The 22034-nt window shown below is 62.6% G+C and overlaps 3 protein-coding genes and 2 pseudogenes across 3 annotated transcripts; all 5 read right to left on the minus strand.

The window, feature by feature from the left end:
- Positions 1 to 1129: 1129 nt before the first annotated feature.
- Positions 1130 to 3571, minus strand: LOC142594201 (protocadherin beta-15-like). Its single transcript, XM_075715684.1, has one exon. It carries the CDS (start codon positions 3569 to 3571, stop codon positions 1130 to 1132), a length of 2442 nt encoding a protein of 813 aa, XP_075571799.1.
- A 2594-nt stretch (positions 3572 to 6165) lies between these two features.
- Positions 6166 to 8607, minus strand: LOC142594202 (protocadherin beta-15-like). Its single transcript, XM_075715685.1, has one exon. The coding sequence runs from the start codon at positions 8605 to 8607 to the stop codon at positions 6166 to 6168; it is 2442 nt and encodes an 813-aa protein (XP_075571800.1).
- Positions 8608 to 11201: 2594 nt separating this feature from the next.
- On the minus strand, positions 11202 to 13644 carry LOC142594203 (protocadherin beta-15-like; annotated as a pseudogene).
- A 2594-nt stretch (positions 13645 to 16238) lies between these two features.
- On the minus strand, positions 16239 to 18680 carry LOC142594204 (protocadherin beta-15-like). The gene has a single exon (XM_075715686.1). The coding sequence runs from the start codon at positions 18678 to 18680 to the stop codon at positions 16239 to 16241; it is 2442 nt and encodes an 813-aa protein (XP_075571801.1).
- A 1057-nt stretch (positions 18681 to 19737) lies between these two features.
- LOC104034023 (protocadherin beta-14-like) lies at positions 19738 to 21989 on the minus strand (annotated as a pseudogene).
- Positions 21990 to 22034: the final 45 nt, after the last annotated feature.

Consider the following 22034-nt stretch of genomic DNA (forward strand, 5'->3'; position numbering starts at 1 on the left):
CCTTCATCCAAACAGTCCGTTGTTATACATGGGGTAACAGTCCTTCTTAAGAGGAACAGGTAAGACAATGCTCAAACACGGTTTGCTGAGTGGAAGGAGAAAGGGCAACAAGGAGAAGGCAAACGCCCTAACACAAACCCAGAAAATCATACCGGGACAGCTTTCCACTCCCATCGAGAAGCCTCTGAGTTTGGGAGCAACAAAGATGAGACCAGGCTCAGTGGCCCTTTTCCAAGTTCATCTCGATTCTAGCTTCACAAAATGCTCTTTGAAGCGACTGGTGGAGTTTTCATACGATCCACCCAAAGACAATGAACATGTTTTCACAGCTCTGTACAGTTACAGCCTATCCAAACACCCTTTAGTGCTGCTATGCTTCCAAGGCAATCCCAAGGAGACAGCCCGCCCAGACCCCCCTTACGGGCCACAGGAAAATATTATCGTGCGTTTTGCTGCTCTCCCTCAGAGAAGACGGGACTTCTGCATCCAAAGGATCAGAACAGCCTTCTTGCCTGCTGAGCTGGAATTGCGTGCAGCGCCAGTGGCTGAATGTGAGCAACTCCCTTCCTCGCTGGGCAGCCTTCGTGCAGCATATGCAGACACACAACAGCTGTACGGACAGACGTAGTGACCAGCAGGCAAAACACACGGAGCCCACGCATCTCGGACAGGGACATGCAGGACCCACAGGAGAAAGAGCCCCGTGCTTGCACCACACTGTAACACAGTACTCACAACTTCCTTGCCTTCCTGACCCGGGAGGAGGGCTACGTGCATTTCAGCGAGCATGTGATTTGTCTGCCCAACCTTGCCATTGCGTTATAGCACAGAATAAGAGGTCCACGGTCTTGCCTGAGAGCAAGTGAGACAAGAACGTAGCTGGGGGCCCTGGAACTAACCCCCCTCTCAAAGCATTTCAGAAATGGCTGCAACAGAGCTGAAACATAACGTTTCCTGAGTGAGGGAGCCTTTAGGTTCTTTTGTTTGCTTGCTTTTTTGGAGGGGGAGACAGCCTTTCTTCTGCCTTAGAATTTGAGGGAAATCGGTGCCGCCAATTGCAGGTGCGGATTTAGTCTGGAGGAACCGTTGCCACATGTTGCATGAAGCCTCTGGTTGTGCTGACTCCATGCTAGTTAAAGGAAAGGCCATTGAACTGTTCTGCAGAGAGCATCCCGGGTTTGTCTGGTGCCATGTCCTCCGTGGTGACAGGGCCACGGGGGAAATCCTGCTCGTCGTCGGTGCCCCTGCCCGTGGCACAGTGCTGTGGTGGCAGGCTGGGGAGGATGGGCTTCAGGAACTTGAACTCGCTGTTGCCCGAGCCCGTCGTGAGGCTGATCTCATAGCAATAGGCATGGGGCAGGGTCCCTGCAGCGGCCGCGTCGGCCAGGCCGCTCTGCATGTTGCCGGCACCGTAAAGCACATGCCCGCCCTTCAGCTCCTTTCTCTTGCACGCCTTATGAGCGACAAAGGCTGCCACGGACGCGAGGAAGAGGAGTGAGACAAAGACCAACGAAATGATTAAATAGGTTGTCAGGGAGCCACCCTCGTCCTCCGTGGCCAGGCTGCTGTGCGGTAGGCGCACGTCTGAGAAGTCACGGAGCAGGAGTGCGCTCAGCGCCGCGGTGGACGACAGTGGTGGTCGCCCGTTGTCTCGCACCAGGACGACGAGCTTCTGCTTCACGGCATCCCTCTCCGTCACAGGCCTCCTCAGCCGCACCTCCCCGCTTTGGGCACCCACTGCAAACAGCCCGGGGTCGGTGGCCCTCAGCAGGTGGTACGAGAGCCACGAGTTCTGCCCCGAGTCGGTGTCGACGGCCACCACTTTGGTGATGAGGTACCCGGCCTCAGCCGACATGGGCACCAGCTCGCTGGACAGCGGGCTGCCGTCCTGGGCGGGGTGCAGCACCAGTGGCGCATTGTCATTCTCGTCCACCACGACAAGACGGACTGTGACATTGGCACTGAGGGGAGGAGACCCCGCATCGGAGGCGCTCACCAAGACCTCAATCTGCCTCACCTGCTCGTAGTCGAGGGGCCGCAGCACAAACACGTGCCCGTTCTCAGCGTTCACAGAGATGCAGGAGCAGGGAGGCTGCTCTGTGGGGCGGGCGGGTGCCAGGAAGTAGGTCACCTTGGCATTGGGCCCCACGTCAGCATCCGAGGCGCTGACAGCTCCAACAAGGACCGTGGGGACGTTGTTCTCACGCACGTACATGGTGTACGATGTCTGGTTGAAGACAGGTGCATTGTCGTTGACATCGGAGATGTCTACCGTGAAGGTCTGGGTGGTCGTGAGAGGAGGTGACCCTGCGTCTGCTGCTGTGACAGTGAGGATGTACCGCGCCGTCTCCTCCCGGTCCAGCGCGCTCACGGTCGCCAGCTCGTAGTAATTCTTATAGGCTGGCCGCAGGGAGAATGACAGCTGGTCTTCGAGGGCACAGGAGATCTTCCCGTTGGCACCAGCATCCCGGTCCCTGACAGTAAAGAGGGCCACCACTGTCCCGGGCAATGCGTTCTCGGGAAGGGGGCTGTTGAAGGAACTGACCGTCAGCTCCGGTGCATTGTCATTCACATCCACCACCTCCACCAACACCTTGCAGATTGCCGAGAGGCCCCCACCGTCCGTGGCCCGCACGCTGAGCTCGTGATTCTCTGCCGCCTCAAAGTCCAGAGGCTTTGTGAGTTTGATTTCACCGCTCGTGGGGTCAATTGTGAATGCTGAGTGGCTCTGGCCCACCGCTTGGCTGAGCTGATAGCTGATGTCCCCGTTAACTCCCACATCACCATCGGTTGCCACCACGCTGAGGACCACAGAGCCCTCCGGCGCGTTTTCCAAAACCTGCCCAACGTACAGCTTCTGCGTGAAGACGGGAGCGTTGTCATTTGCATCTAGAACGACAATGTGGATTTGGGTGGTCCCGCTCCTGGGCGGAGAGCCCCCGTCCACCGCGATGAGACTGAAATCCACCTCTGCCTGCTCCTCTCTGTCTAGCGCCTTTTCCAAGACCAGTTCAACATATTTGTCGTCCTCACTCCGAGTCCCAAAGGAGACACTGAAGTAGTCGTTCTCGGGAGCGATGCTGTAAGCCTGGATGCTGTTGCTGCCAACATCGAGGTCCCGAGCTCCCTCCAGCGGGAAACGCGAGCCCGGGTTGCTCGTTTCCGGGATCTTAAAGGCCACTCGTTCCTCCGGGAAAACGGGCGAATGGTCATTGATGTCCTCCACCGCCACCTCGACCCGAAAGAACTGCAGGGGGTTTGCCAGCAGGAGCTCGAAGGAGAGCGTGCATGCCCCGGACTGTCCGCACAGCTCCTCCCGGTCCAGCCTCTCCGCCACTACGAGGCGGCCGGTGCCGCGGTCTAAGCGAAAGTGCTGCCGGCCGTCCTCCGAGGCCAGGCGGGCGCGGCGATCCGCGAGCTGCGCCGGGGCCAGCCCCGCGTCCTCCGCCACGTTGGCTACCACGGAGCCGCTCTCCGCCTCCTCGGCCACGGAGTAGCGGATGGGCTCGGAGCGAGCGTGCGGCAGGGAAAGGAAAGCAGAGAGACAAAGCACTTGCCTTGCGATCGCCATGTCGGGGCGGCGGGCAGCCTCCGTCTCGCGGATCGCCCGCGCAGTCCTCCGCGGAAAACGGCGCCCGGCAGCAGCGCGGCGCGGCGGGGCGGCGGGCGGGCGCCCTCCCTCTCGCCGAGTCCGGCTGGCGGCCCGGAGCGCGGCCGCCGCGGCCCGGCAGCGGATGGCACGGGGCACCGCTCGCCGCCGCTCGCCGCCGCCGCTGCCCGGCTCGGCTGGGCTGGGCAGGGCCGGGCTGGGCTCGGCCGCCTCCCCGCCCGCAGCCGCTCGGCGCCGCCTTGGCCGGGAGCACCACCCTGCGGCGCGCGGCGGCACTGCGCCCGCCGCCGCCCGCTGCCCGCGCTGCCGCCTCGCCCCGGCACACGGACCCGTGCGCACACGCGCGGCTGCCGGCCGCTCGCCCGCGTCGCGGCCCCGCGGCAGGACGCGCGCACACCGCGCCGGGGAGGGAAGCGCAGGGAAGGAGCGCCGGGAGCCCTGCGGGGCCGCCGCTGCGCTCCGAGCGCACGGGCAGCGCCGGCAGCTGCCCCGCGTCTTCCCCGGCTCCCCGCTGCCCAGAGCCCGCGGGCGGGCGGGCGCGCTTGGCTCCCGCGAGGCCGAGCCGTGCCCTTCGACAAACACGGCGCCGGGACAAGCACAAGGCGTTTCCCACGGCACCGTGGGGCGGAGGCTCAGCCCGGAGGGACTGAGCCGCCTTCCCCGGCCGGAGAAGCCAGCCGCGCGAGGGCCTCCGCGGGGGCAGCTCCGCGCAGGTACCAGCACAGCGCGGCGCTACGTCTGCTCGGGAATCTCAGGCTGAGGACGGGGAACGCAGGCGGCTCCCAGCAAGGCTCGGGCGTGGACGCGCCTGCCGGCCGGCCGGCCAGTCCGGCGGCTGAACGGGAGGAGGGGCTGTGCCCCCCGGGTTGGCTTCCCACTCGCCAGCGGGCTGCGAGCTGCGCAGCGCTTCTTCGTCCTCGCCCGCCCCCGCAGCTGGAGCTGTCGGCAGAGTTGGAAAGGCCACTCTCCCCACCTCTCTGCTTTGCAGAGGCCTTTGCACACCCAGGGACCAGGGACCCTACACTGCGGGTAGGGGCCACTTTCCCCTGACCTGGATCTAACCGGGCCCTGTTGCAGCCAGGAGGTCAGTGCTCAGAAGACCCGTACAGGCCTGCCAGCAAATCCTGGCTCCCCACGATTTTCCTGAATTCTCTATCAGCTGCGTCTCCAAACTGAAGGAATGTACCCGCTCAACCTTACCTCAGCCAAGGGGCAAAATGAGAAGACGACCCCTGGCCTTTTGAAAACTTTGACAGAGATTTCCCAGAAAGAACCTCTCTACAAAGACCGTCTCCACACACGGCATGCAGGTGTTCTCTTTATTTCACGTTTACACACAAGGGTTTCCCGGTTTACAACGGTACAGTTTATAGCTGCAGCACAACGCAGCGTGAGGGTTTCCGAATATTCCGTGCCACACTCACTGCCTTCATCCAAACAGTCCGTTGTTATACATGGGGTAACAGTCCTTCTTAAGAGGAACAGGTAAGACAATGCTCAAACACGGTTTGCTGAGTGGAAGGAGAAAGGGCAACAAGGAGAAGGCAAACGCCCTAACACAAACCCAGAAAATCATACCGGGACAGCTTTCCACTCCCATCGAGAAGCCTCTGAGTTTGGGAGCAACAAAGATGAGACCAGGCTCAGTGGCCCTTTTCCAAGTTCATCTCGATTCTAGCTTCACAAAATGCTCTTTGAAGCGACTGGTGGAGTTTTCATACGATCCACCCAAAGACAATGAACATGTTTTCACAGCTCTGTACAGTTACAGCCTATCCAAACACCCTTTAGTGCTGCTATGCTTCCAAGGCAATCCCAAGGAGACAGCCCGCCCAGACCCCCCTTACGGGCCACAGGAAAATATTATCGTGCGTTTTGCTGCTCTCCCTCAGAGAAGACGGGACTTCTGCATCCAAAGGATCAGAACAGCCTTCTTGCCTGCTGAGCTGGAATTGCGTGCAGCGCCAGTGGCTGAATGTGAGCAACTCCCTTCCTCGCTGGGCAGCCTTCGTGCAGCATATGCAGACACACAACAGCTGTACGGACAGACGTAGTGACCAGCAGGCAAAACACACGGAGCCCACGCATCTCGGACAGGGACATGCAGGACCCACAGGAGAAAGAGCCCCGTGCTTGCACCACACTGTAACACAGTACTCACAACTTCCTTGCCTTCCTGACCCGGGAGGAGGGCTACGTGCATTTCAGCGAGCATGTGATTTGTCTGCCCAACCTTGCCATTGCGTTATAGCACAGAATAAGAGGTCCACGGTCTTGCCTGAGAGCAAGTGAGACAAGAACGTAGCTGGGGGCCCTGGAACTAACCCCCCTCTCAAAGCATTTCAGAAATGGCTGCAACAGAGCTGAAACATAACGTTTCCTGAGTGAGGGAGCCTTTAGGTTCTTTTGTTTGCTTGCTTTTTTGGAGGGGGAGACAGCCTTTCTTCTGCCTTAGAATTTGAGGGAAATCGGTGCCGCCAATTGCAGGTGCGGATTTAGTCTGGAGGAACCGTTGCCACATGTTGCATGAAGCCTCTGGTTGTGCTGACTCCATGCTAGTTAAAGGAAAGGCCATTGAACTGTTCTGCAGAGAGCATCCCGGGTTTGTCTGGTGCCATGTCCTCCGTGGTGACAGGGCCACGGGGGAAATCCTGCTCGTCGTCGGTGCCCCTGCCCGTGGCACAGTGCTGTGGTGGCAGGCTGGGGAGGATGGGCTTCAGGAACTTGAACTCGCTGTTGCCCGAGCCCGTCGTGAGGCTGATCTCATAGCAATAGGCATGGGGCAGGGTCCCTGCAGCGGCCGCGTCGGCCAGGCCGCTCTGCATGTTGCCGGCACCGTAAAGCACATGCCCGCCCTTCAGCTCCTTTCTCTTGCACGCCTTATGAGCGACAAAGGCTGCCACGGACGCGAGGAAGAGGAGTGAGACAAAGACCAACGAAATGATTAAATAGGTTGTCAGGGAGCCACCCTCGTCCTCCGTGGCCAGGCTGCTGTGCGGTAGGCGCACGTCTGAGAAGTCACGGAGCAGGAGTGCGCTCAGCGCCGCGGTGGACGACAGTGGTGGTCGCCCGTTGTCTCGCACCAGGACGACGAGCTTCTGCTTCACGGCATCCCTCTCCGTCACAGGCCTCCTCAGCCGCACCTCCCCGCTTTGGGCACCCACTGCAAACAGCCCGGGGTCGGTGGCCCTCAGCAGGTGGTACGAGAGCCACGAGTTCTGCCCCGAGTCGGTGTCGACGGCCACCACTTTGGTGATGAGGTACCCGGCCTCAGCCGACATGGGCACCAGCTCGCTGGACAGCGGGCTGCCGTCCTGGGCGGGGTGCAGCACCAGTGGCGCATTGTCATTCTCGTCCACCACGACAAGACGGACTGTGACATTGGCACTGAGGGGAGGAGACCCCGCATCGGAGGCGCTCACCAAGACCTCAATCTGCCTCACCTGCTCGTAGTCGAGGGGCCGCAGCACAAACACGTGCCCGTTCTCAGCGTTCACAGAGATGCAGGAGCAGGGAGGCTGCTCTGTGGGGCGGGCGGGTGCCAGGAAGTAGGTCACCTTGGCATTGGGCCCCACGTCAGCATCCGAGGCGCTGACAGCTCCAACAAGGACCGTGGGGACGTTGTTCTCACGCACGTACATGGTGTACGATGTCTGGTTGAAGACAGGTGCATTGTCGTTGACATCGGAGATGTCTACCGTGAAGGTCTGGGTGGTCGTGAGAGGAGGTGACCCTGCGTCTGCTGCTGTGACAGTGAGGATGTACCGCGCCGTCTCCTCCCGGTCCAGCGCGCTCACGGTCGCCAGCTCGTAGTAATTCTTATAGGCTGGCCGCAGGGAGAATGACAGCTGGTCTTCGAGGGCACAGGAGATCTTCCCGTTGGCACCAGCATCCCGGTCCCTGACAGTAAAGAGGGCCACCACTGTCCCGGGCAATGCGTTCTCGGGAAGGGGGCTGTTGAAGGAACTGACCGTCAGCTCCGGTGCATTGTCATTCACATCCACCACCTCCACCAACACCTTGCAGATTGCCGAGAGGCCCCCACCGTCCGTGGCCCGCACGCTGAGCTCGTGATTCTCTGCCGCCTCAAAGTCCAGAGGCTTTGTGAGTTTGATTTCACCGCTCGTGGGGTCAATTGTGAATGCTGAGTGGCTCTGGCCCACCGCTTGGCTGAGCTGATAGCTGATGTCCCCGTTAACTCCCACATCACCATCGGTTGCCACCACGCTGAGGACCACAGAGCCCTCCGGCGCGTTTTCCAAAACCTGCCCAACGTACAGCTTCTGCGTGAAGACGGGAGCGTTGTCATTTGCATCTAGAACGACAATGTGGATTTGGGTGGTCCCGCTCCTGGGCGGAGAGCCCCCGTCCACCGCGATGAGACTGAAATCCACCTCTGCCTGCTCCTCTCTGTCTAGCGCCTTTTCCAAGACCAGTTCAACATATTTGTCGTCCTCACTCCGAGTCCCAAAGGAGACACTGAAGTAGTCGTTCTCGGGAGCGATGCTGTAAGCCTGGATGCTGTTGCTGCCAACATCGAGGTCCCGAGCTCCCTCCAGCGGGAAACGCGAGCCCGGGTCGCTCGTTTCCGGGATCTTAAAGGCCACTCGTTCCTCCGGGAAAACGGGCGAATGGTCATTGATGTCCTCCACCGCCACCTCGACCCGAAAGAACTGCAGGGGGTTTGCCAGCAGGAGCTCGAAGGAGAGCGTGCATGCCCCGGACTGTCCGCACAGCTCCTCCCGGTCCAGCCTCTCCGCCACTACGAGGCGGCCGGTGCCGCGGTCTAAGCGAAAGTGCTGCCGGCCGTCCTCCGAGGCCAGGCGGGCGCGGCGATCCGCGAGCTGCGCCGGGGCCAGCCCCGCGTCCTCCGCCACGTTGGCTACCACGGAGCCGCTCTCCGCCTCCTCGGCCACGGAGTAGCGGATGGGCTCGGAGCGAGCGTGCGGCAGGGAAAGGAAAGCAGAGAGACAAAGCACTTGCCTTGCGATCGCCATGTCGGGGCGGCGGGCAGCCTCCGTCTCGCGGATCGCCCGCGCAGTCCTCCGCGGAAAACGGCGCCCGGCAGCAGCGCGGCGCGGCGGGGCGGCGGGCGGGCGCCCTCCCTCTCGCCGAGTCCGGCTGGCGGCCCGGAGCGCGGCCGCCGCGGCCCGGCAGCGGATGGCACGGGGCACCGCTCGCCGCCGCTCGCCGCCGCCGCTGCCCGGCTCGGCTGGGCTGGGCAGGGCCGGGCTGGGCTCGGCCGCCTCCCCGCCCGCAGCCGCTCGGCGCCGCCTTGGCCGGGAGCACCACCCTGCGGCGCGCGGCGGCACTGCGCCCGCCGCCGCCCGCTGCCCGCGCTGCCGCCTCGCCCCGGCACACGGACCCGTGCGCACACGCGCGGCTGCCGGCCGCTCGCCCGCGTCGCGGCCCCGCGGCAGGACGCGCGCACACCGCGCCGGGGAGGGAAGCGCAGGGAAGGAGCGCCGGGAGCCCTGCGGGGCCGCCGCTGCGCTCCGAGCGCACGGGCAGCGCCGGCAGCTGCCCCGCGTCTTCCCCGGCTCCCCGCTGCCCAGAGCCCGCGGGCGGGCGGGCGCGCTTGGCTCCCGCGAGGCCGAGCCGTGCCCTTCGACAAACACGGCGCCGGGACAAGCACAAGGCGTTTCCCACGGCACCGTGGGGCGGAGGCTCAGCCCGGAGGGACTGAGCCGCCTTCCCCGGCCGGAGAAGCCAGCCGCGCGAGGGCCTCCGCGGGGGCAGCTCCGCGCAGGTACCAGCACAGCGCGGCGCTACGTCTGCTCGGGAATCTCAGGCTGAGGACGGGGAACGCAGGCGGCTCCCAGCAAGGCTCGGGCGTGGACGCGCCTGCCGGCCGGCCGGCCAGTCCGGCGGCTGAACGGGAGGAGGGGCTGTGCCCCCCGGGTTGGCTTCCCACTCGCCAGCGGGCTGCGAGCTGCGCAGCGCTTCTTCGTCCTCGCCCGCCCCCGCAGCTGGAGCTGTCGGCAGAGTTGGAAAGGCCACTCTCCCCACCTCTCTGCTTTGCAGAGGCCTTTGCACACCCAGGGACCAGGGACCCTACACTGCGGGTAGGGGCCACTTTCCCCTGACCTGGATCTAACCGGGCCCTGTTGCAGCCAGGAGGTCAGTGCTCAGAAGACCCGTACAGGCCTGCCAGCAAATCCTGGCTCCCCACGATTTTCCTGAATTCTCTATCAGCTGCGTCTCCAAACTGAAGGAATGTACCCGCTCAACCTTACCTCAGCCAAGGGGCAAAATGAGAAGACGACCCCTGGCCTTTTGAAAACTTTGACAGAGATTTCCCAGAAAGAACCTCTCTACAAAGACCGTCTCCACACACGGCATGCAGGTGTTCTCTTTATTTCACGTTTACACACAAGGGTTTCCCGGTTTACAACGGTACAGTTTATAGCTGCAGCACAACGCAGCGTGAGGGTTTCCGAATATTCCGTGCCACACTCACTGCCTTCATCCAAACAGTCCGTTGTTATACATGGGGTAACAGTCCTTCTTAAGAGGAACAGGTAAGACAATGCTCAAACACGGTTTGCTGAGTGGAAGGAGAAAGGGCAACAAGGAGAAGGCAAACGCCCTAACACAAACCCAGAAAATCATACCGGGACAGCTTTCCACTCCCATCGAGAAGCCTCTGAGTTTGGGAGCAACAAAGATGAGACCAGGCTCAGTGGCCCTTTTCCAAGTTCATCTCGATTCTAGCTTCACAAAATGCTCTTTGAAGCGACTGGTGGAGTTTTCATACGATCCACCCAAAGACAATGAACATGTTTTCACAGCTCTGTACAGTTACAGCCTATCCAAACACCCTTTAGTGCTGCTATGCTTCCAAGGCAATCCCAAGGAGACAGCCCGCCCAGACCCCCCTTACGGGCCACAGGAAAATATTATCGTGCGTTTTGCTGCTCTCCCTCAGAGAAGACGGGACTTCTGCATCCAAAGGATCAGAACAGCCTTCTTGCCTGCTGAGCTGGAATTGCGTGCAGCGCCAGTGGCTGAATGTGAGCAACTCCCTTCCTCGCTGGGCAGCCTTCGTGCAGCATATGCAGACACACAACAGCTGTACGGACAGACGTAGTGACCAGCAGGCAAAACACACGGAGCCCACGCATCTCGGACAGGGACATGCAGGACCCACAGGAGAAAGAGCCCCGTGCTTGCACCACACTGTAACACAGTACTCACAACTTCCTTGCCTTCCTGACCCGGGAGGAGGGCTACGTGCATTTCAGCGAGCATGTGATTTGTCTGCCCAACCTTGCCATTGCGTTATAGCACAGAATAAGAGGTCCACGGTCTTGCCTGAGAGCAAGTGAGACAAGAACGTAGCTGGGGGCCCTGGAACTAACCCCCCTCTCAAAGCATTTCAGAAATGGCTGCAACAGAGCTGAAACATAACGTTTCCTGAGTGAGGGAGCCTTTAGGTTCTTTTGTTTGCTTGCTTTTTTGGAGGGGGAGACAGCCTTTCTTCTGCCTTAGAATTTGAGGGAAATCGGTGCCGCCAATTGCAGGTGCGGATTTAGTCTGGAGGAACCGTTGCCACATGTTGCATGAAGCCTCTGGTTGTGCTGACTCCATGCTAGTTAAAGGAAAGGCCATTGAACTGTTCTGCAGAGAGCATCCCGGGTTTGTCTGGTGCCATGTCCTCCGTGGTGACAGGGCCACGGGGGAAATCCTGCTCGTCGTCGGTGCCCCTGCCCGTGGCACAGTGCTGTGGTGGCAGGCTGGGGAGGATGGGCTTCAGGAACTTGAACTCGCTGTTGCCCGAGCCCGTCGTGAGGCTGATCTCATAGCAATAGGCATGGGGCAGGGTCCCTGCAGCGGCCGCGTCGGCCAGGCCGCTCTGCATGTTGCCGGCACCGTAAAGCACATGCCCGCCCTTCAGCTCCTTTCTCTTGCACGCCTTATGAGCGACAAAGGCTGCCACGGACGCGAGGAAGAGGAGTGAGACAAAGACCAACGAAATGATTAAATAGGTTGTCAGGGAGCCACCCTCGTCCTCCGTGGCCAGGCTGCTGTGCGGTAGGCGCACGTCTGAGAAGTCACGGAGCAGGAGTGCGCTCAGCGCCGCGGTGGACGACAGTGGTGGTCGCCCGTTGTCTCGCACCAGGACGACGAGCTTCTGCTTCACGGCATCCCTCTCCGTCACAGGCCTCCTCAGCCGCACCTCCCCGCTTTGGGCACCCACTGCAAACAGCCCGGGGTCGGTGGCCCTCAGCAGGTGGTACGAGAGCCACGAGTTCTGCCCCGAGTCGGTGTCGACGGCCACCACTTTGGTGATGAGGTACCCGGCCTCAGCCGACATGGGCACCAGCTCGCTGGACAGCGGGCTGCCGTCCTGGGCGGGGTGCAGCACCAGTGGCGCATTGTCATTCTCGTCCACCACGACAAGACGGACTGTGACATTGGCACTGAGGGGAGGAGACCCCGCATCGGAGGCGCTCACCAAGACCTCAATCTGCCTCACCTGCTCGTAGTCGAGGGGCCGCAGCACAAACACGTGCCCGTTCTCAGCGTTCACAGAGATGCAGGAGCAGGGAGGCTGCTCTGTGGGGCGGGCGGGTGCCAGGAAGTAGGTCACCTTGGCATTGGGCCCCACGTCAGCATCCGAGGCGCTGACAGCTCCAACAAGGACCGTGGGGACGTTGTTCTCACGCACGTACATGGTGTACGATGTCTGGTTGAAGACAGGTGCATTGTCGTTGACATCGGAGATGTCTACCGTGAAGGTCTGGGTGGTCGTGAGAGGAGGTGACCCTGCGTCTGCTGCTGTGACAGTGAGGATGTACCGCGCCGTCTCCTCCCGGTCCAGCGCGCTCACGGTCGCCAGCTCGTAGTAATTCTTATAGGCTGGCCGCAGGGAGAATGACAGCTGGTCTTCGAGGGCACAGGAGATCTTCCCGTTGGCACCAGCATCCCGGTCCCTGACAGTAAAGAGGGCCACCACTGTCCCGGGCAATGCGTTCTCGGGAAGGGGGCTGTTGAAGGAACTGACCGTCAGCTCCGGTGCATTGTCATTCACATCCACCACCTCCACCAACACCTTGCAGATTGCCGAGAGGCCCCCACCGTCCGTGGCCCGCACGCTGAGCTCGTGATTCTCTGCCGCCTCAAAGTCCAGAGGCTTTGTGAGTTTGATTTCACCGCTCGTGGGGTCAATTGTGAATGCTGAGTGGCTCTGGCCCACCGCTTGGCTGAGCTGATAGCTGATGTCCCCGTTAACTCCCACATCACCATCGGTTGCCACCACGCTGAGGACCACAGAGCCCTCCGGCGCGTTTTCCAAAACCTGCCCAACGTACAGCTTCTGCGTGAAGACGGGAGCGTTGTCATTTGCATCTAGAACGACAATGTGGATTTGGGTGGTCCCGCTCCTGGGCGGAGAGCCCCCGTCCACCGCGATGAGACTGAAATCCACCTCTGCCTGCTCCTCTCTGTCTAGCGCCTTTTCCAAGACCAGTTCAACATATTTGTCGTCCTCACTCCGAGTCCCAAAGGAGACACTGAAGTAGTCGTTCTCGGGAGCGATGCTGTAAGCCTGGATGCTGTTGCTGCCAACATCGAGGTCCCGAGCTCCCTCCAGCGGGAAACGCGAGCCCGGGTTGCTCGTTTCCGGGATCTTAAAGGCCACTCGTTCCTCCGGGAAAACGGGCGAATGGTCATTGATGTCCTCCACCGCCACCTCGACCCGAAAGAACTGCAGGGGGTTTGCCAGCAGGAGCTCGAAGGAGAGCGTGCATGCCCCGGACTGTCCGCACAGCTCCTCCCGGTCCAGCCTCTCCGCCACTACGAGGCGGCCGGTGCCGCGGTCTAAGCGAAAGTGCTGCCGGCCGTCCTCCGAGGCCAGGCGGGGCGCGGCGATCCGCGAGCTGCGCCGGGGCCAGCCCCGCGTCCTCCGCCACGTTGGCTACCACGGAGCCGCTCTCCGCCTCCTCGGCCACGGAGTAGCGGATGGGCTCGGAGCGAGCGTGCGGCAGGGAAAGGAAAGCAGAGAGACAAAGCACTTGCCTTGCGATCGCCATGTCGGGGCGGCGGGCAGCCTCCGTCTCGCGGATCGCCCGCGCAGTCCTCCGCGGAAAACGGCGCCCGGCAGCAGCGCGGCGCGGCGGGGCGGCGGGCGGGCGCCCTCCCTCTCGCCGAGTCCGGCTGGCGGCCCGGAGCGCGGCCGCCGCGGCCCGGCAGCGGATGGCACGGGGCACCGCTCGCCGCCGCTCGCCGCCGCCGCTGCCCGGCTCGGCTGGGCTGGGCAGGGCCGGGCTGGGCTCGGCCGCCTCCCCGCCCGCAGCCGCTCGGCGCCGCCTTGGCCGGGAGCACCACCCTGCGGCGCGCGGCGGCACTGCGCCCGCCGCCGCCCGCTGCCCGCGCTGCCGCCTCGCCCCGGCACACGGACCCGTGCGCACACGCGCGGCTGCCGGCCGCTCGCCCGCGTCGCGGCCCCGCGGCAGGACGCGCGCACACCGCGCCGGGGAGGGAAGCGCAGGGAAGGAGCGCCGGGAGCCCTGCGGGGCCGCCGCTGCGCTCCGAGCGCACGGGCAGCGCCGGCAGCTGCCCCGCGTCTTCCCCGGCTCCCCGCTGCCCAGAGCCCGCGGGCGGGCGGGCGCGCTTGGCTCCCGCGAGGCCGAGCCGTGCCCTTCGACAAACACGGCGCCGGGACAAGCACAAGGCGTTTCCCACGGCACCGTGGGGCGGAGGCTCAGCCCGGAGGGACTGAGCCGCCTTCCCCGGCCGGAGAAGCCAGCCGCGCGAGGGCCTCCGCGGGGGCAGCTCCGCGCAGGTACCAGCACAGCGCGGCGCTACGTCTGCTCGGGAATCTCAGGCTGAGGACGGGGAACGCAGGCGGCTCCCAGCAAGGCTCGGGCGTGGACGCGCCTGCCGGCCGGCCGGCCAGTCCGGCGGCTGAACGGGAGGAGGGGCTGTGCCCCCCGGGTTGGCTTCCCACTCGCCAGCGGGCTGCGAGCTGCGCAGCGCTTCTTCGTCCTCGCCCGCCCCCGCAGCTGGAGCTGTCGGCAGAGTTGGAAAGGCCACTCTCCCCACCTCTCTGCTTTGCAGAGGCCTTTGCACACCCAGGGACCAGGGACCCTACACTGCGGGTAGGGGCCACTTTCCCCTGACCTGGATCTAACCGGGCCCTGTTGCAGCCAGGAGGTCAGTGCTCAGAAGACCCGTACAGGCCTGCCAGCAAATCCTGGCTCCCCACGATTTTCCTGAATTCTCTATCAGCTGCGTCTCCAAACTGAAGGAATGTACCCGCTCAACCTTACCTCAGCCAAGGGGCAAAATGAGAAGACGACCCCTGGCCTTTTGAAAACTTTGACAGAGATTTCCCAGAAAGAACCTCTCTACAAAGACCGTCTCCACACACGGCATGCAGGTGTTCTCTTTATTTCACGTTTACACACAAGGGTTTCCCGGTTTACAACGGTACAGTTTATAGCTGCAGCACAACGCAGCGTGAGGGTTTCCGAATATTCCGTGCCACACTCACTGCCTTCATCCAAACAGTCCGTTGTTATACATGGGGTAACAGTCCTTCTTAAGAGGAACAGGTAAGACAATGCTCAAACACGGTTTGCTGAGTGGAAGGAGAAAGGGCAACAAGGAGAAGGCAAACGCCCTAACACAAACCCAGAAAATCATACCGGGACAGCTTTCCACTCCCATCGAGAAGCCTCTGAGTTTGGGAGCAACAAAGATGAGACCAGGCTCAGTGGCCCTTTTCCAAGTTCATCTCGATTCTAGCTTCACAAAATGCTCTTTGAAGCGACTGGTGGAGTTTTCATACGATCCACCCAAAGACAATGAACATGTTTTCACAGCTCTGTACAGTTACAGCCTATCCAAACACCCTTTAGTGCTGCTATGCTTCCAAGGCAATCCCAAGGAGACAGCCCGCCCAGACCCCCCTTACGGGCCACAGGAAAATATTATCGTGCGTTTTGCTGCTCTCCCTCAGAGAAGACGGGACTTCTGCATCCAAAGGATCAGAACAGCCTTCTTGCCTGCTGAGCTGGAATTGCGTGCAGCGCCAGTGGCTGAATGTGAGCAACTCCCTTCCTCGCTGGGCAGCCTTCGTGCAGCATATGCAGACACACAACAGCTGTACGGACAGACGTAGTGACCAGCAGGCAAAACACACGGAGCCCACGCATCTCGGACAGGGACATGCAGGACCCACAGGAGAAAGAGCCCCGTGCTTGCACCACACTGTAACACAGTACTCACAACTTCCTTGCCTTCCTGACCCGGGAGGAGGGCTACGTGCATTTCAGCGAGCATGTGATTTGTCTGCCCAACCTTGCCATTGCGTTATAGCACAGAATAAGAGGTCCACGGTCTTGCCTGAGAGCAAGTGAGACAAGAACGTAGCTGGGGGCCCTGGAACTAACCCCCCTCTCAAAGCATTTCAGAAATGGCTGCAACAGAGCTGAAACATAACGTTTCCTGAGTGAGGGAGCCTTTAGGTTCTTTTGTTTGCTTGCTTTTTTGGAGGGGGAGACAGCCTTTCTTCTGCCTTAGAATTTGAGGGAAATCGGTGCCGCCAATTGCAGGTGCGGATTTAGTCTGGAGGAACCGTTGCCACATGTTGCATGAAGCCTCTGGTTGTGCTGACTCCATGCTAGTTAAAGGAAAGGCCATTGAACTGTTCTGCAGAGAGCATCCCGGGTTTGTCTGGTGCCATGTCCTCCGTGGTGACAGGGCCACGGGGGAAATCCTGCTCGTCGTCGGTGCCCCTGCCCGTGGCACAGTGCTGTGGTGGCAGGCTGGGGAGGATGGGCTTCAGGAACTTGAACTCGCTGTTGCCCGAGCCCGTCGTGAGGCTGATCTCATAGCAATAGGCATGGGGCAGGGTCCCTGCAGCGGCCGCGTCGGCCAGGCCGCTCTGCATGTTGCCGGCACCGTAAAGCACATGCCCGCCCTTCAGCTCCTTTCTCTTGCACGCCTTATGAGCGACAAAGGCTGCCACGGACGCGAGGAAGAGGAGTGAGACAAAGACCAACGAAATGATTAAATAGGTTGTCAGGGAGCCACCCTCATCCTCCGTGGCCAGGCTGCTGTGCGGTAGGCGCACGTCTGAGAAGTCACGGAGCAGGAGTGCGCTCAGCGCCGCGGTGGACGACAGTGGTGGTCGCCCGTTGTCTCGCACCAGGACGACGAGCTTCTGCTTCACGGCATCCCTCTCCGTCACAGGCCTCCTCAGCCGCACCTCCCCGCTTTGGGCACCCACTGCAAACAGCCCGGGGTCGGTGGCCCTCAGCAGGTGGTACGAGAGCCACGAGTTCTGCCCCGAGTCGGTGTCGACGGCCACCACTTTGGTGATGAGGTACCCGGCCTCAGCCGACATGGGCACCAGCTCGCTGGACAGCGGGCTGCCGTCCTGGGCGGGGTGCAGCACCAGTGGCGCATTGTCATTCTCGTCCACCACGACAAGACGGACTGTGACATTGGCACTGAGGGGAGGAGACCCCGCATCGGAGGCGCTCACCAAGACCTCAATCTGCCTCACCTGCTCGTAGTCGAGGGGCCGCAGCACAAACACGTGCCCGTTCTCAGCGTTCACAGAGATGCAGGAGCAGGGAGGCTGCTCTGTGGGGCGGGCGGGTGCCAGGAAGTAGGTCACCTTGGCATTGGGCCCCACGTCAGCATCCGAGGCGCTGACAGCTCCAACAAGGACCGTGGGGACGTTGTTCTCACGCACGTACATGGTGTACGATGTCTGGTTGAAGACAGGTGCATTGTCGTTGACATCGGAGATGTCTACCGTGAAGGTCTGGGTGGTCGTGAGAGGAGGTGACCCTGCGTCTGCTGCTGTGACAGTGAGGATGTACCGCGCCGTCTCCTCCCGGTCCAGCGCGCTCACGGTCGCCAGCTCGTAGTAATTCTTATAGGCTGGCCGCAGGGAGAATGACAGCTGGTCTTCGAGGGCACAGGAGATCTTCCCGTTGGCACCAGCATCCCGGTCCCTGACAGTAAAGAGGGCCACCACTGTCCCGGGCAATGCGTTCTCGGGAAGGGGGCTGTTGAAGGAACTGACCGTCAGCTCCGGTGCATTGTCATTCACATCCACCACCTCCACCAACACCTTGCAGATTGCCGAGAGGCCCCCACCGTCCGTGGCCCGCACGCTGAGCTCGTGATTCTCTGCCGCCTCAAAGTCCAGAGGCTTTGTGAGTTTGATTTCACCGCTCGTGGGGTCAATTGTGAATGCTGAGTGGCTCTGGCCCACCGCTTGGCTGAGCTGATAGCTGATGTCCCCGTTAACTCCCACATCACCATCGGTTGCCACCACGCTGAGGACCACAGAGCCCTCCGGCGCGTTTTCCAAAACCTGCCCAACGTACAGCTCCTGCGTGAAGACGGGAGCGTTGTCATTTGCATCTAGAACGACAATGTGGATTTGGGTGGTCCCGCTCCTGGGCGGAGAGCCCCCGTCCACCGCGATGAGACTGAAATCCACCTCTGCCTGCTCCTCTCTGTCTAGCGCCTTTTCCAAGACCAGTTCAACATACTTTGTGCTCTTACTCCGAGTCCCAAAGGAGACACTGAAGTAGTCGTTCTCGGGAGCGATGCTGTAAGCCTGGATGCTGTTGCTGCCAACATCGAGGTCCCGAGCTCCCTCCAGCGGGAAACGCGAGCCCGGGTTGCTCGTTTCCGGGATCTTAAAGGCCACTCGTTCCTCCGGGAAAACGGGCGAATGGTCATTGATGTCCTCCACCGCCACCTCGACCCGAAAGAACTGCAGGGGGTTTGCCAGCAGGAGCTCGAAGGAGAGCGTGCATGCCCCGGACTGTCCGCACAGCTCCTCCCGGTCCAGCCTCTCCGCCACTACGAGGCGGCCGGTGCCGCGGTCTAAGCGAAAGTGCTGCCGGCCGTCCTCCGAGGCCAGGCGGGCGCGGCGATCCGCGAGCTGCGCCGGGGCCAGCCCCGCGTCCTCCGCCACGTTGGCTACCACGGAGCCGCTCTCCGCCTCCTCGGCCACGGAGTAGCGGATGGGCTCGGAGCGAGCGTGCGGCAGGGAAAGGAAAGCAGAGAGACAAAGCACTTGCCTTGCGATCGCCATGTCGGGGCGGCGGGCAGCCTCCGTCTCGCGGATCGCCCGCGCAGTCCTCCGCGGAAAGCGGCGCCCGGCAGCAGCGCGGCGCGGCGGGGCGGCGGGCGGGCGCCCTCCCTCTCGCCGAGTCCGGCTGGCGGCCCGGAGCGCGGCCGCCGCGGCCCGGCAGCGGATGGCACGGGGCACCGCTCGCCGCCGCTCGCCGCCGCCGCTGCCCGGCTCGGCTGGGCTGGGCAGGGCCGGGCTGGGCTCGGCCGCCTCCCCGCCCGCAGCCGCTCGGCGCCGCCTTGGCCGGGAGCACCACCCTGCGGCGCGCGGCGGCACTGCGCCCGCCGCCGCCCGCTGCCCGCGCTGCCGCCTCGCCCCGGCACACGGACCCGTGCGCACACGCGCGGCTGCCGGCCGCTCGCCCGCGTCGCGGCCCCGCGGCAGGACGCGCGCACACCGCGCCGGGGAGGGAAGCGCAGGGAAGGAGCGCCGGGAGCCCTGCGGGGCCGCCGCTGCGCTCCGAGCGCACGGGCAGCGCCGGCAGCTGCCCCGCGTCTTCCCCGGCTCCCCGCTGCCCAGAGCCCGCGGGCGGGCGGGCGCGCTTGGCTCCCGCGAGGCCGAGCCGTGCCCTTCGACAAACACGGCGCCGGGACAAGCACAAGGCGTTTCCCACGGCACCGTGGGGCGGAGGCTCAGCCCGGAGGGACTGAGCCGCCTTCCCCGGCCGGAGAAGCCAGCCGCGCGAGGGCCTCCGCGGGGGCAGCTCCGCGCAGGTACCAGCACAGCGCGGCGCTACGTCTGCTCGGGAATCTCAGGCTGAGGACGGGGAACGCAGGCGGCTCCCAGCAAGGCTCGGGCGTGGACGCGCCTGCCGGCCGGCCGGCCAGTCCGGCGGCTGAACGGGAGGAGGGGCTGTGCCCCCCGGGTTGGCTTCCCACTCGCCAGCGGGCTGCGAGCTGCGCAGCGCTTCTTCGTCCTCGCCCGCCCCCGCCTCAGCGCTCCTTTGCGGGCTGAGCAGGACTGGCCTCAGGAACTGGAATTCGCTCCGGAGCCGGTGGTCAGGCACACTTCGTAGCGGTTAGCCGGCTACAGAGTGCCCGTGCGGCCTCCTCCATGCTGTCGGTGGTGAATTTTCTGTCAGCTTAGCAGCGCGCAGAGGGAGGCGAAGGGCGTGGCCGGAGGCGAGCCTTGCCGAGTTTGAGCAGCCGACAAAGGCGAGGACGGACAGGAGGAAGAGCGACGAGACGCAGCCCAGGGAAGCTATGAGTTAGGTGGTGAGCAGGTCCTCCTCTGCCGCCTGCTGCGTCCCCGCGGGAGCGTGGTTGAGCTGGAGGAAGGCGTCGGAGAAGCCGTCCACCAGGGCGATGCCGAGCGTGACGGTGGCGGAGCGCGGCGGCTGTCCGCGGTCTCGCACCAGCACGACGAGCTTCTGCCGGGGCGCGTCCCGGTCCGCCACGGGTCGCGCCGTCCGCACCTCGCCGCTGTGCAGCCCCACGCGGAACAGCCCCGGCTCCGCCGCCTTGGCCAGCTCGTACGACAGCCACGCGTTCTGCCCCGCGTCCGCATCCACCGCCACCACTTTGGCCACCAGGTAGCCCGCCCGCGCCCAACGCGGCACCAGCTCGCTCGCGGCCGCGCTGCTGTCGGGGGGTGGGTGCAGCACGACGGGCGCGTTGTCGTTCTCGTCCCGCACCACCACGCGCAGCACCGCCTGGGCGCTGAGCGGCGGCGAGCCGCCGTCGGCAGCATGCACCGCCACCTCGAAGGCGCGCACTTCCTCTTAGTCCAGCGAGCGCAGCGCCCGGCTCCGCGTCCACGGAGACGAAGGATGCCGCGGCGGCGGCACTCGGCGGGGTCGGCCCCAGCGCGTATCTCACTCGGGCGTTTTTTCCCGTGTCGGTGTCCGTGGCGCTCAGGCGGCCCAGGCTTCTCCCCGCGGGCTCGTTTCGCTCAGCACCATGGTGTAAATGGCCTGGGCGAAGGTGGGTGCGTTGTCGTTCACGTCCAAGAGCCGCACGAGCAACGTGTTCGTCGCCGAGTGCGCGGGGGAGCCTTCGTCGCGAGCCCGCACCATCACTTTGTACTCGCCACCTCTTCCCGGTCCAGCGCCTCCGATGTTACCAGCGCGTAGGCGTCGGCCGTAGCTGCGTGATGTTGAACGACTGCTCGCCCGGAGCTCGCAGTTCGTCCTGCCGTTGTCCCCCGAGTTCCGGTCCCACACATTGAAGAGGGCCAGCACGGTGTTAGGCGGCGCGGCTTCCGAGAGGGTGCTGGTGAGGGAGGTGATGATCATCTCGGGGGCATTGTCGTTCACGTCTTCCACCTGCACCTCCACCTTGCAGTGTGCGGACAGGCCCCCTCCGTCTATGGCCTGGACGTCTATCTCGTAGGTCTTTGTTTCTTCATAATCCACTAGCTTTTTGAGTCGAATCTGCCCTGTCTCTGAATTTATTTTAAACGTCTGGCGTTTGCCTCTGAATTTTGGGCTATGGAATAGGGTATTTCCCCGTTCGTTCCTGAGTCTAAATCGCTATCAGACACTGACACTACTAAGGTATCCTGGGAGCTATTTTCCAATACCCGGACTTTATACAGACTCTAGGTAAATACCTGGATGTTGTCATTTATACCCAGAACTACCACGCGGATTAAGGCTGTACCAGAGCACGGTGAAGACCCACCATCCACAGCCATGACACTGAAAGCCACTTCTGCCTGCTGCTCTTGGTCCAGGGCTCAGTCCAACACTAGCTCGGCGTACCTCCTGCCACCACTCCGCCGCCGGGTGTAGATATGGAAATAGTCGTTCGAGCTGATACTGTAATGCTATAGACTGTTGTTCCCCACATCTGGATCCTGAGCGCTTTCCAACAAAAATCGAGCCTCCGGCATTGCAGTTTCCGGGATCTTTAAAACTATCTCTTAATTTAAGAACACGGGAGCATGATCATTTATGTCGGTGAGGCTTACCCCAGCTCGGAAGGACTGCAGTGGGCTCTCCAGCAGCACCTCGAAACACACCAGGCAGGGCTCGCTCTACCCGCACAGCTCCTCCCGGTCCTTCTGCTCTCGCACCACCAAATCCCCGGTGTGTTTGTTCAGCTGTAAATATTGCTTTTTCCCTTCAGGAACAACCCGAGCCTGTAGAGCCGATAATTCCTCACCAGTCAGTCCCAAATCTTTGGCGATGTTACTCACAAAGGAGCTTCTTTCCGCCTCTTCGGGCACAGCATACTGGGCGGCTTCTGCTCTCATCACCGACACGCAGATGAGCAGGATCAGAGCCACCGCTAGCCCTGGGAGCGGTTCCTCGCTCTTCCTTAGCTCCATTCCCAGCGAACCGATCTCGTCCCCCTGTGAGCTGGATGGAGTTGC

This window comes from Pelecanus crispus, chromosome 8 (genome assembly GCF_030463565.1).
Source record: "Pelecanus crispus isolate bPelCri1 chromosome 8, bPelCri1.pri, whole genome shotgun sequence".
Classification (NCBI taxonomy): domain Eukaryota; kingdom Metazoa; phylum Chordata; class Aves; order Pelecaniformes; family Pelecanidae; genus Pelecanus; species Pelecanus crispus.